Source organism: Schistocerca serialis, chromosome 2 (assembly GCF_023864345.2).
Source record: "Schistocerca serialis cubense isolate TAMUIC-IGC-003099 chromosome 2, iqSchSeri2.2, whole genome shotgun sequence".
Taxonomy (NCBI): Eukaryota; Metazoa; Arthropoda; class Insecta; order Orthoptera; family Acrididae; genus Schistocerca; species Schistocerca serialis.
The window spans coordinates 314,276,169-314,291,472 of NC_064639.1; the positions used below are offsets into that span (position 1 = coordinate 314,276,169).

General features: G+C 42.1%; 1 protein-coding gene across 3 annotated transcripts in view; it reads left to right on the forward strand.

Annotated features, from left to right (window-relative positions):
• LOC126457108 (uncharacterized) overlaps window positions 1–15,304 on the forward strand; it is a 77,915-nt gene that overhangs the window by 15,505 nt on the left and 47,106 nt on the right. For 2 of the 3 annotated variants that reach the window (XR_007585433.1, XM_050093155.1), the window contains 2 exons: window positions 8,062–8,306; window positions 9,939–10,884. The exons of the other annotated variant lie outside the window; for it this stretch is intronic. Coding sequence is in view for 1 of the 2 variants with exons in the window: in XM_050093155.1 (XP_049949112.1) it covers window positions 8,062–8,306; window positions 9,939–10,093 (400 nt within the window). In the remaining variant the exon portion in view is untranslated. Of the gene's footprint in view, window positions 1–8,061; window positions 8,307–9,938; window positions 10,885–15,304 lie in introns of those variants that run through there. 3 annotated transcript variants of the gene reach the window in all.

Consider the following 15,304-nt stretch of genomic DNA (forward strand, 5'->3'; position numbering starts at 1 on the left):
TCTATTGCATGAGATGGAAAACTCATCGTAACCTAAATTTTAATTTAATGAAAGCTGATTGTGATTTTATATAATAGGCATTTTAGCACTAAATTGCTTAAAATTATCCAAATTATTTTGCACTGTAAATGTTGCATACAGGTATGTTTGATATCTCAGCTCTCATCAAGTGATTAAATTTTTTGCTTTAGGTTTTACCTTTTTATAAATTATGTCTAATGTTATTATTATATAAATTATCTCTAATGTTATTAATATTTATTGAATGTTACGACCACCCGTTATGTGCCCTGACATAATACTTTTTGTAAGGTTCATTCTGCCAAAAGCAATGCTCAAAACAGAATGAGATTTTCACTCTGCAGCGGAGTGTGCGCTGATATGAAACTTCCTGGCAGATTAAAACTGTGTGCGGCCCGAGACTTGAACTTGGGACCTTTGCCTTTCGCGGGCAAGTGCTCTACCAACTGAACAACCCAAGCACGACTCACGCCCCATCCTCACAGCTTTACTTCTGCCAGTACCTCGTCTCCTACCTTTCAACCTGCAGGATTTGCAGGAGAGCTTCTGTAAAGTTTGGAAGGTAGGAGACGAGATGCTGGCAGAAGTAAAGCTGTGAGTACCGGGCGTGAGTCGTGCTTGGGTAGCTCAGTTGGCAGTGCACTTGCCCGCAAAAGGCAAAGGTCCCGAGTTCGAGTCTGGACCCGCACACAGTTTTAATCTGCCAGGAAGTTTCAATGCTCAAAACGTTTTTGACATCTTTTAAAAAAGTATTTTGAAACAACTGAAGTATATTATGTGTCAAAATACCCAGTTTTGCTAAAATATTTGAATTAATACTAATTACTTACAACATTAATAAAAATGCATCAATATTTCACAATGCTTACGCTTGGTGAAATCCAATTACGTACTTGTACTTCACAAATCAAGTGTTACCTTTCAGAATACATAACAACAACATTCTGTTCAATTTTTTAGAACTTTTATTGTGTTATTTTATTTATGCATGTGTTTACCCATTCTATCCTCAATTCCACCCAGTGCAATCAATGTAGTGTAAATATGATTAGCATGTGAGCAGAGCCAGCAATCTGTGAGGGTCTCAATTTTTTACTGTTGTGTACTGAATATGGCTTAAAATTGGTTTTCCAGCATAATTTAATGGAATATAAAAGATAATTTGAATTAAAATACGCACTGTAATTATGATGTATTGCTTGGTTGATGCCACAATGACATCACAAGCCAATATTACAAAACAAACTGCTTTAACTGAAGGCGATTAGAATGACACAATCAGGAATTGTTCATTTGACAGCAACAGGGGAGATTTATACAAGTTGTATATCATGTCAGATAGCACTGAAGTTTAATTTCAAATAATTATATGGTGGTAACACTGCTGGCATCTGTACCTGCATGATTCAAACATATGTTTTTGTTTCTGCTAAAAGTTTGCACAATAAACAAATATTTTTGTAAAGTTTTTCTTTGTGTGTGTGTGTGTGTGTGTGTGTGTGTGTGTCCATTGCCGACACGTTTGGGGTAGCTGCAATGAAATGAACACCTCAACACCCACTTGAAGTGTTCAAGTGTCATGAGCATGCGTGGTAGTATGTACAATGCAATATGGATCACCACAGAGAGACTCAGTCTATGGCAAAGGTATGTTAAACCACTCTTCAAAGATATTCTCAAACATTTATTGGTACATGAAATTCACGATGAGGATGAAGAGTTAAATGTATGTACAGGTGTTGGCACATATGCTCTACCTAAGTCTACTTGCATTACTCCTATAAATGGAAATTCCTTACAAGTGGAGTTAACAGAATGCATTCCTGAGTTTATTAGTGCTCCTGTTGGATAATGTGAAATAAATGCTGAATTTAAAGCATGTAAAAACAGTTATAAAATACTTTGGTATTTCGTGAACCATATGACACAACTTCTATAGACCATTAACATACAATGGTAATTTGTGAACTGAGGGAAATAAATTATCATCATTAAAAAAATCATTGTCACTGTCTTTTTTCTACATCAATCCTGTTCATTACTTTGCAATACTTTCCAAATAACTGTTTTTATATGCTTTAAATTCAGCATTTCTTCCATGCTATCCAACTGGAGCACTAATAAACTTAGGAATCAATTCTGTTAACTCCACTTGTATGGAATTTCCATTTATGGGAGTAATGCTAGTAGACTTAGGTAGAGCACATGTGCAAATACCTGTACATACACTTAACTCTTCACCCTCATCATGAACTACATGTGCCACTAAATACTTGAGAATACCTTTGAAGAGTTGTTTAACGTTCCTTTTCCATAGACTGAGTCTCTCTGTGGTGATCCATATTGCATTGTACAAACCACGCATGCTCATGACACTTGAACACTTCAAGTGGGTGTTGAGATGTTAATTTCATTGTAGTTCCCCCAAACACGTCAACAATGGAGACACTGTTGCTGCCAAAGATGCTGATGTCTTCAGGGAATGGATTGTTCTCAGATATCATGCAATCCTCCATGTATATCAGGTTTCTACATAGTTGATCCCACTCCATACCACTGAAATGCATCTTTGCACCCTGCTGGGCTTTCCCTATTTCCACTATAACTTTGAAGTTAATGTCAGGTGCTAAACCAAGATTAACATGCTTTGATCCATTAGCAGTTAGTTGATAAGTAGCTTTGATAGTATTTAACAATAGCACTCTTTAGCAAATTAGCTGTGCTTGTGGGGCAGACATAGAATATAGTGGAAAGCTGAAGACTGGAAATGATTGTCTATCCTGCTTTGATGTATCATTGAGCTTGTCTGCATGCTGACTTAATTTCTAGATCTTGAATGTGTGTGATTTCTACTCCAGCATGTCAGAAGCTGCACCAAGGAGTGTGTTTGCATGACAACTTGATAGCTGCTGCTGCTCAAATGTATCAGGCACCACATCGTCTACACCATGGAGCTGTTGAACTGAAGGGGAAATAAAAGAAAACCATGAGAAATGCAAACCTACACACACACACACACACACACACACACACACACACACACATAATGAATAAGAAACATTGAGAGAGATTTAATATTTACAGTTGAGTGTGTGAGTCAGTTTCTTTTGCCTGGATGTGGTAGATCTCTGATGATGCTTCATGATGTTGATAACAATGATTGACCTTTCACTGTGGAGTGTAGAGCACAGGTGCTGTGTTTGCGTGATGGTTAGTAAGCCTGTGCTGAGAATAAGTGATGAGGAGGGGGGTTTGATGACCTCAGCACAACAGGAATTGGGACAACTATTTTGGAGTGAATTCAGATCTTCAGGTCAGCCATCTTTGATTATGATATAATTGAAGACATCATTAATTCTTAACTCAGAATCATACATACTATTAACTACAGGGTGACATCATATAAATACCGTTAACCTGATTAGTAGTTTACTACATTGGAATACCAGATGAGAATAACACGTTAGAAATTCATAGCAGAGACGCATTCTTGATGGTTAGTAAGCCTGGATGCTACGGGTGAGTAGTGGTTAGAAATCTGCTGGAAATCTTAGGACGATTGGAGTTCATTGTTTCATTTGCAACAATATTAAATACCAAGGCATGTCTACAGTAGAAATCGGTGTTTGTTAATAGTTATATTGCCACCCATCAAAACAGTGTGTGGGTTGCTATGGTACAACTGGCTGAGAATCCTATAGTTAATTTGTAACCCATTGCATTCTGAATTCGCCATGAGGTCTACTGTTTGAATCTACTGGCTCTAGTATTGCAATTACTACTACTGCTACTACTACAAATACTAGTATGGCACTATACTAATAGAGCCAAAGTGACCCACACATCTGCGTAAACTATCACATCACATTTTCCTGTACAAGCACGATAACAAATCATCAGAAGTGAGAGGTGTGGTGTGCAGTTTCCAGTGTGCTTGGTGTTAAAGACTTTGATGCTGCTTCTGCTAGGTCTCATACCTTAGAAAGATGACTGTGTGTACTTCACAAGACTGTATACAACACATTGTGGAGCATCTTATATCGCTGCTAGTTGAGCCCTTTTGCTGTTTCACATACATATGGAGCAGTGAGAGAACGAATATATGTCTCTGTGAAGTAACTATAAGCAGTTCTGTTCTGACGAGCGGCGTCACTTGTACTCTGTAATATGGATCATATAGAGAGACTCAATCTATGGTGGACATACAAGATCTTAACTGCTCTTCGATTATGTTGCAATTATGTGTTGGAACTTCTGGCCTATGTTATCTAATGGGTGCATTGTAGTTTTGTGTCAAACAATGGCGGCTATTTTTTGTGTTGAAATGTTATGGATATAGAAGTAATGGACTATTACTATCATAAGATGTTGCTGTTTCACCACACATTTACCATCACCAACGATCATTTTGTAGGAATAATGTGAACGTACCATAATTTCCAAACCCTTAATCAGTCTTGAATTTGGTAAGAAGTTGACGTTAGACATCTCTGGAAAACTATAAATGGTTTTTGTTAGAGATAATCAATGTTGTATTTGGCGCTCAAAGTGGTAATTTTACCCTGTTGAAGTTAGTGATCATTGTGTGTGGAACTTGTTAGCTGAATGTGTGTTCAAGGACTGTTGGATGGGTTAAATCACTAATACATGTTTGCATTTTATATATACAAAGTGTAAGTACAGAAAACACACACACAGATTATATATATATATAAAATTCTGTACTTACACTTTGTATGCATACGTCTGATTCTCAAGAAAGATGGAAAATGGGCTGTTGGTTCAAAAATTGTACTGCTCGTCAGATGTGTGTGGAACGTTCAGCTTACAAGTTGTAGTGGTTTTGGTTTCATTTCTGCAGTAGAAATGTGAATACATTATCGTGATAATTCAATGGATAGTACTACCATATACCAGAACTAACCTGTTCTGCGACTTCAAACTCATAATAGAAATGTAAAATGTGGTATGAGAAGTATCATTGAGGTGATGCATAGAAACAAATGTCTATATCGCTAGCTGGCTTCTCAGTTTTGGAAAACGTCTGATGCCCTTTCTGGCGGCAGAAAAACAGCATGTATTCTATGAACATTGATTACGTGGAACCCATCTCACGCTGTTCATCCACGAGACAAAAAAGGTGGCAGATACGACAGTGCAGTGAGTAACCATTTGCTTGACAGCTATTTTGTTTGTGTGTGTGCGCGCGCGCGAGTGCAGTGTGACAAAAACGCCGAGATTTCCAGAGAACTGAAAGGTGTAGCTAAATACGTAAACATAATCTACTTCAGACATGTAGTAGCGCCAAATGTATGAAATTACATGAAACATAAACCTTTCGGAATTAGAAAAAAATTTATGTGAATTCCTAAGGGAACAATCTGTTGAGGTCATCGGTCCCTCTGACCGAACACACTGAACTACCGTGGCGGCAACTTAAACTGACTTATGCCAAGAACAACACACACACACACACACCCGTGCCCGAGGGAGGACTCGAACCTCCGGCGGGAGGGGCCTCGCAATCCGTGACATGACGCCTCTAACCACGCGGCCATTTCGCGCGGCCCGCGATTAGAGTTGGGTTGTTCTGTGACAGCCTAAGTATAGGTGAAGTGGACAGATGATTTACATTTCTTGAAAACATTAACAAGTCGTTATATTACTAGCATTAGTATTCGTCAGAGATGTATGTGTAACTCTCACTTTACTAGTTATCGGTACTGTATTCGCTATTTCAGCACGAAATTCTGTGTTGTCGGTACAATACTCATTTTAAGAGGAAACCTGGAAGGCAGCTTTCACTTCTTGTGTAACACAGGATCGACGCTGTAATCTTGTAATGTACATCGATATACTAATCAACAGCCATTTCCACTTTTCAAGAACTGACAGTAAATCTCATATGTTTTCTTCTTTCTGTAGGTTAAGCAACTGTCCTGCGGTTTTCTCACGTTTCAAAAAAGAAACGATACCAATTTGCTTTTGGTAGTTCCACGTCCATCTTAGAAATCCAGTGGAATCATCTGGTGGCATTATACTTAACGTAAAACATATCAACCCATGGAGTAACGATGGTTTAGCGAGGTCCTTACATGAGATGTATGTCGTTTGCTACCTGCATCAATCGTGGGTTATGTAAAGTTTAGCATCTATGTTTCACGAAATAAGCGCCCACACGCATCTGGATTGCCTTGTAATCGGTGGAATCGAAGTGCTACATTCTTGCACTGTCATGTCCGACAGGAGAGGTGAAAGTAGGATTTTGCTCGTTTGACGAGCCATCGAACAGAAGCCCCGTCTCTCTTCAAACGATTACAATTACGAAAATCTTACGCAGTTACAACGGCATAGTTTTTTGCTTTCGTAGAGTACAGCTCTTATTGTAAAACAATACGCATTACAGGATGCAATCTGTATTTTCTGCGACACAGTCAAAATTTGTCAAAGCTGTCAGCAACATTTTCTTCTTGTGTAACACAGACTCGAGGCTGTAATGTATACCGATGTGCTATTCAACAGCCATCCCCATTTTTCAAGAACTGACAGCAGATCTCGTTATGTTTTCTGACTTCTGTACAAGCGATAACACTTTGCTCGTGGTATTTCAACGTCCAACTTAGAAATCCTCTGCAAACGTCTGACGGAAGTCTTAGAAAACTGACTATATATACTCTGCAAACGTTCGTGCAGTGGCGACTCATGGCGGCAGTCAGCGCACGGACCCCGGCAGTAACAGCTCTCCGCCCGCTGACCGGAATTGCAGCCTGCGGTGCTGCCGTGCAGCAATCACATGCGACGCTATGCGGTGGCTAGAGCTTCCACACGTCATTCACGTTAGCCTCTGGCCACACTCTTGAGGTACTGCGTTTGTATGCCTTCCAACAAATAAATGCACGTAGTAATCTCTGCTGTGTCGCTGAACGATGCTACAGTCATCTGCTTTCAGTTGGCACTGCACTATGTTGTGAAGGTAGTTCAGATTTTCGTCTTGATATGTCGTGCGTCAACTTGACTAGAAGAAGGGATCGGTTGGTGGGACATGTTCTGAGGCATCAAGGGATCACCAATTTAGTACTGGAGGGCAGGGTGGAGGGTAAAAATCGTAGAGGGAGACCAAGAGATGAATACACTAAGCAGATTCAGAAGGATGTAGCCTGCAGTAGGTACTTGGAGATGAAGAAGCTTGCACAGGATAGAGTAGCATGGAGAGCTGCATCAAACCAGTCTCTGGACTGAAGACCACAACAACAACAGCAACATGTCATGCGTGAGTAAGGTATTGTTCAATATTGTCATAGAAAGAGATCATTCTTTTCTGTCATATGTATTTCTCATGTTTTGATGTGTATGATTCGACTTGTCAATAAGAATAAGAGTGTTTCATTTTCAAATATTACATTTAAGTACAAGAGCGTTTCATTCTCAAATATTACGTATAAGTTCCCTTATTTGACTACTCTGTGCAGCACATCTCTTCCTCTTGGTAACAACAACTACGTATGCTACCCAACGGACTGAAATTCCTTAGGGAAATGCTTCCAGTCGACGCCATCTACCTCTTCACTATTGCCAGCATACCTTACTGTCCGTCATTTTCATCGCCTCCAGTGCCAGACATCACCATTATTGCCAGTCCTCGCTGCCTGTCATCGTCATCGCCTTCACCGCTAGAGGTCGCCATTAGTACAAGTCCTCACTGTCAGTTATCACATTCGCCACCAGTCCTCGTCCTTGCCACTCGACATCACCAGTGATCACCAGCCGCACGTCTTCACTACCAGTCTGCACCTCCGTCAGCTAGCCACTGCAGTCGCTACTCTGATTCGATAATGTCTCAACTTACAACTCCAACATCCACAATCATCTGCTCGCACTTGTACTCCCACCTCCACTTACTCCTTTACCTCCTACTCACTGTCCGCTCCTCCCCTCCCGTTCTTCCCTCCTTTCCTGTCTTCCCCATTACTTGGATGACACCATCCACCTTCCCACTATCACACTTTGTATCCCCAGACTTAATCAAATCTTCATTTTCAGATGTCATCACTCTAGCACATACTGCAGCTCCACTGCCACTGCTGCTGCCGCCACCATTGCCGTCCCCATGACCAATGTCAGAACTGCACCAGCCAGCTGTGCCATCAGCCCCTACTTCTGCTCCATTGTCACCACTATCATCATTATCTCTGGATCCAGAAGCAGAAGCACCAGCTGCCCCTACTCCAGCATCAACTGGACGAGCACCACGGCATCTGCATCCGCTTTGACCCAACCAGTCCCAGGTAAGGAAACTAAGAAAAGTCTTACAAAATCCCATCCCACTCCAGAGTCAATATCTTCCGACATCCCACTCTCAGACGATCCTTGCAACCTAGCTAGTACAGATACTTCACATATCTCTGATACCCAACTGCTGCCCCCTCAGCCCTACACAAAGAACCTATGGAGTCTGCTCCCATCTCACACCACACATCTCTTTCTCCATATTCGTCATCTTCTCACACCCTAATGTCAGATTCCTTAAAATAAAACACTTTCCCTCAAAATAAAAAAGGTATCTTCCAAACCTCAATGTATCACAACCCATACCCTGCAAAGACTCTGTCATCATCTAATCTTCTGATCCTGATTTTCAGACTCACTTGCTGCAAGGAGTCCCTTCCATCACCTTTGGTCTACATGCCCCCTGTTCCCTCTTACTCTACCATGACCCGCCCACCGACTCTTAATATTGTGATCAGAGGTGTGGACTCCGAGATGACCATGGGGGAAGTTGAGCAGGAACTAAATGCCAATCCTGACTCCCAACTCTGAAAAGCCCTTCGAATTCCTCACCATTCTGGTCCTGCATTCCTCATTCGTATCTTTTCTTAGGATCCCTCAATCATAGATCATCTCCTTCAGAATGAAGCCTTTATCTATCACTGCAAACACAAAATTGTGCCTTCCCAATCCCAAGCCCAAGCCTACCATTGCCAAAAATGCCTCATCTGCAATGATCATGTAACTTCTTACTGCAAAAATCCTCCTGCTCTGCCCCCATTACAAAGCCAGCCACCTGTCCCAACATTGTCCCAACATCCAGTCCCTGCCCAACTGCAACACTTGCAACCAGTCCCATCCCACTACCTCCTACACGTATACAGCCAAACCCCCTCCCACTATACCTGAACTTCTGTCCAAGTCCATCCTATCCACACGTCACTGCACCCAAACATCTCCCTATGTTCTACTCCTACTGCTGGAGGCATCATCTGCTTCATCATAACTGTCCTTCAAAACGTTCACCCATTTGAGCGTTCACATATCCTCTATCAGGTCACTCTGGCAGCCCGTTCCGTATTTTATTTAAATGCCATTGCCACATATTCCCAAAACCACTCCCACTTCCTCTTTTCTAGAGTAGACACTGCCGTTTAATACATTCCATCCCACCCTTGAGCAGCCCCTCCAACCCCACAGCACCCTAGATTCCTTCCATCATCACCACTTTCACAACCACACCAATAATCTTTCTCCTTCTCCACAACTCCATGCCAAGTCTCTGTCCTCATCTTTTATTTCACTCTTCACAATGATACCACAATCTCTTTTGTCTATCCCTTACTGGGACCTGATCATCAACCATATGCCACATCAAAATCATCTCCTGCAATTCGTTGCCTCCAAGCAGCTTGCAGTGAAACGCCTACTCCACTGCATCAGTGTAATCCAGACGTTTTCTGTACTCATCTTTTGCTTCAAACATTATATTACTATCTTCAAAACTATAGTCTGAAGAGCAGCTACATCACTGCTGCTAGCCCACCCCTACGTGGATTAATGAAATGACAATAAAGAAAAAAAAATGGCTCTGCGATGTTGGCTATGTTACAGATTGTAAATAGCCTTTTTTTTCTTCTTTTGCTTCACAGACCCCACACCGCTGCCAGAGCTGCCATTGATGTGCTTTTGTGTCTTAGGCGACACAGCAACCCCGGTGCGTGATAGATCTGCCCAATCTTCTGTGGAAACATCAGTGCTGCATGGTGGCACACTTCTAGACCATGGAAAGGGAGTTCTTCCTTAAGGAGGGTAGGACGTCAAACGGGCCGACTTGGAGCAGGAGAGGCACCACATGACATTTTAATTTCCACTGTCTATACTTTTACAAATAAATTCACAAAACTTTGTCAGCATGACCAGGAAGGATTCAGAATTCACACTCATAACAGTGGAAGTTCGAAAACATAACGAAGTAATTTTTTTTACATGTGAAATTTCATTATTTTTTTCACTTACTAATGGCAGCATTTGTTGCTACAGGTACACTTTTCTTCATAAGTAAGAGAGATGGTTCGATGAATTTTGCACAGCATACAAACCATACTTAAAGGTGTATGAAACTCTAGACTATCACCTGCCATACAGTCCGACAACCAGGAGTGGTGGTCTGGGGTACCATTTCATTTCATAGCAGGACCCCTTTGATTGTCATCCGCGCCACGCTTACAGTACAGTGGTACGCTGATGATATTCTACGCCCCATTTTGTTGCCCTTCATTGCAAGCAATCTTGGGCTTCAATTTCAGCAAGATAACGCCCGCCCGCACATGGCGAGAGTTTCTGCTGCTCGTCTTCCTGCCAGCCAAACCCTACCTTGGCCAGATCTCGCCAGATCTCTTCCCAATTGAGAACGTTTGGAGCATTATGGACAGGCCCCTCCAACCATCTCGGGATTTTCACGATCTAACGCGCCAGTTGGACAGAATTTGGCACGATGTTGCTCAGAAGGATATTCAAGAGCTCTGTCAATCAGTGGCGAGCCGAATGACTGCTTGCGTAAGGGTCAGAGGTGGACCAAGTCGTTATTGACATGCTCAATCTGTGAAGCTCTTTCTCTTGAATAAATCATCAATTTTTTTCTGAAATTGTAATCATTTGTTTGTCTGTACATGTACGTCACATCTACCGATTTCCGTCTCATTCGGACGCTTCTTTCGTGGCGCTTGTTTATCTTACATTTAGAGAGTAAACGAGAAAAGGACTTATGATACTAAAAATAAAACGGGAATTGGAATTTCAGCAGAGTTGTTGTACGTATCAGAACATCATATGGAAAATACTGAAATTTAAAATATTTATTTTGATGGCTACAAGCTAATGTCATACTACTGTAGAAACAATAAAAAGAAAAGAAGATTAGCAGTATATGCAAAAGATTGAGCTACATACCAGTCTCTTCCGATTAGCAAAATTTGTGTTCAACAGCTTTTTGAATACTGTGCCACAATAGTGGATCAGGAAACACACAGTCTTGTACTAATGGCAGTTCACAGAACACAACTCGAAAAATACTGTTTACAGGACCTGTAACGTTGGTTTTCTGTCAGATGGCTGACTAAGGACGCCTGGAGTTGTTGATGTCCAACTCTGAATAATTTTCCCAGTAAAATTTCCTATGAGGATCGATGTACATAATGCAACTGCCATGGACAACTTGATTTTAGACCCAACAACCTACAGTTATTTAGCTGTAGAACCAATAGTCAATGATTTACCTGACGAAGGTGGTCAAATGTTAATGGTAAAAGTTACTGACCTTAGGTGCAGATTATAGAAGAACATTTTTAGTGAGAAATTACGGGATGTAATACTTCGCAGCCGTATACTCATGACAAAAGGACTCCACTTAAGTTCTGTCTGGGCGTGGTGAGACTTCTGCGAAAGCCAAAGAAGACGGACAGGTACAGTTTAAAGTGTTTACTGCGATCTGAAAGCGGTGCCCTGTTTAAAGACTGACTTGACAGCTGACCGACGCCGCCAAGCTCCGAACATCAAAGACACTCGAGTGAAGGTTTACAGGCTTTCCCGTTACAAACAAATGGATTTGTTGCTGGGCTCAAGCCTTCTCGGCAGCTCAGGAATGCAGAAAGGCACCTAAAATAATTCTCGGCGGTTTTCACAAGTAAATCCGGCATGTAAGCCGCTAGGAAACCAGCGGCTAGCGGTGTGGAGAGTTGCAACGTTAGACAACGCGAGAACAATGCATGAGTTCCCATGCTGCACACTAGCAACAGCCCAGAGACTTTCCGAAACAAGATCAGTAAGTCTGAGACGCTGCATGTGGGCTGGCTAGTGTTGTTACCCAGCGTCAGTCATCTATTTGCAGTCATTGCAAATTGAACCCACCAATGACCAAGCCGATTGAGGAGAAATTCAGCGCCCTGAAGGACAGAGTGGGGGGAAATCAACAAAAATGCCAAGCAGGTTCAAATGGCTCTGAGCACTATGGGACTTAACTTCTGCGGTCATTAGTCCCCTAGAACTTAGAACTACTTAAACCTAACTAACCTAAGGACATCACACACATCTATGCCCGAGGCAGGATTCGAACCTGCGACCGTAGCGGTCGCGCGGTTCCAAACTGTAGCGCCTAGAGCCGCTCGGCCACTCCGGCCGGCTGCCAAGCAGGGCAGCCTTGGGAGAGATCAGTTGCATAACCGAGTCAACTGGATCAGTCAGTGAGCTGGAGGACTTAGAGGAATCAACCACTTGGAACATTTGGAGGTCTTTCAGAGATCACTCGTAGTTGTCGCTGTGAGAGCCTGATTCAGGGATGATTAGTTCATTCTGAGGTGTCTCGAGAGTTACACAGGAGATCGTTTCAGAAGGTTATCATGTGTCATGATAAATGATTAACCGGCCGCTGTGGCCGAGCGGTTCTAGGCGCTTCAGTATGGAACCGCGCGACCGCTATGGTCGCAGTTCGAATCTTGCCTTGGGCATGGATGTGTGTAAGTAGTTCTAGATCCAGGGGACTGATGACCTCAGATGTTAAGTCCCGTAGTGCTTAGAGCCATTTGAACCATTTGATAAATGATTTGTATGCTGCTTCGCATAAAGCGTTCTGACTGTGCCTTCTAAAGGCGTGCCTGTTATCGATTCAGTTGTGAAATTGAATACGACCTTACATTCTCTTTGATGTCTATTGTCACTTTGTGACAGTCTCTCTTTCAAGCATCAGATTGTCTTTCTAGTGGCCTGATGAGTGAATCTTTAAGCATACGATCTTGTCTGACCTCAACTTGCAAATATGCAGGCAAGGAAAATTACCGCTCTTAAAGGTCGACATGCGATTCCTCATCCAGACTCAAGACAACATGTATCAAAACGAGAATCTGGCAACACTATCACATCGTGCAGTGCATTGGAATGTATAGAGGAATGTGTAGCAAACCGCACTATCGTACCAGCCATCATAATTCGCTGAATAGACTGCTGGGACATCAAACCCACATTCACAATGGAGCTACGATTCGTATCCTCGTCAAACTCCGTTTTCCATTTTTTAGACGTCTGTTTCCTATTTCTCGTCGTTTGTAAGCAATACATCATTTTGTCACATGACAATAGCCTACCACATGACAATGGGATCCATTAAACTGCATGCCTGTGTCTACTAACAGCACAGTGTACAACCATAACTGGTCCTGTCATGTTCATGTACGACGGCTTCCTGATGGAGTACACAAACGAAGAATATGTCGATATTGTTTAGGTATCAGGTGCATGTGTATCCTGCGACGTACTCTCCAAGCCGCCGTCCAGGCAGATTGTTTTTCGTCACCTGAAGCAACTCCTTCAGGAAAACGGCAATCTTTGTCCACAAGTAATGAACACAGGTCGTCCAAGGACTAGACGTACATTACTCCACAAACAGATGACGCGATTCTTGAAACCATTCACCAACCAGCTCGGCAAAGTACCCGTGATATTGCAAGGCAGTTCCATATATCTCAAAGAATGGTCGTTGAAGAGTTGCACGGTGAAGAACTGCATCCATATCATTACACGTAACTCAGCACCAGCAGAAGGCCGTATTCGATGAGTACGATTTTCTGAATTCCTTTTGCACCAAATGGAAGACAACGACATTTTATAAATAACGTGATGTGGACTAACGAATCTAGTTTCACTCGTGGAGATATTTTCACCCTCCACTACATCGATAATTGGTCGGAACACAACCCAATTGTCACCCATGAACGAGGCTTCCAGACAGGTTATTTCATAAACCTGTGGGCTGGAATCATGGGAGGAGTGCTTTTAGGCCCTTAACTATTGCCAGACAAGTTGAATGCTTCAATCAGCGAGCGGTAATGCAGAGAACAGCCGAGTCCCGCTGTTCCTCCAGGGAGGGCGCTACCGCCGGGAAGTATAGCCCGTCTGTCAGTTTGATTTCGACGCATGTGCAGAATACTCACATAGCGCTGTATTTTGCAGAATGGAGGACGTCGCCGTTAGTCTTCAATGGATCACCTGAGAATGACTGGCAGGTGCTAATTTGAAATATCGTGCGATGCATCGAAAGCCCGAAATTTGTTTGAACGTTCAAGTCGCCGGGAAAATTTTTAAAATTCACATGAAAGAAACCTATTCAGCCAAGCGAAACTGAGCCTCCAGAAAACAGCTTCTGCACGAGTGGTGACACTTTCAGATTATTGTGTGCCAATTTCAACGATTAATGCCTCACAGTGGCTGCAAATACTGCATCCAGTAATAACCAACCAGATACAGGCGCGTTTAATTTACAACTGCAGATACCGCACACACCACTACCAGATATCAATTTAAAAAATACAACCGCTAAGGACATTCTAGAATTCGCCAGGCCAGTAAACTAGTAATTCTGTGGTGGTGTTTCAAGAAGAATATTAAAACCTTGTGCTGGTTTGGTGGTACAACACTACTCTTAAGCTATCATCGTAACCAATTAATGACTTGTGGTATATCCCCCAACAGACTTAAACTTGCTGGAGTAACACCCTTCTACAAAGCTGAAATCAAGCAACCACTTTTAATTACAAACGTATATCAGTTCTTGCAGTCTTTTCAGAAGTATTTGAGTTAATGGCCTATGATGGAATACTAGCTCATTTAACCTGACAGAACTTGTGAACCGCCTTTCAGTTCCACTTTCGTAAAGGATGCTCCTCACAGAAAGCAAGAAAAGACCTTACAAACGAAAACAATAAAAATATGTTGTTCGTATAGTCTGAGATGTTGTCAAAGCTTCCTATTTTGTGCATAACACAAGTCTACCTAGGAAACTAAAGAGTAATTACGATAATGGCATGAATGGAACCTTTCCTCCGTAGGAGAGGGCAAGCTGTGTCTCAGATTTGAGAATAATCTCAAAATGGGGAAACATAACATGTGGAGTGTTACAGGGATCGGTACTGGACCCCCTCTTCTTTCTAACCAAAATAAAGTGATAAGCCAAAACATTATGACCACC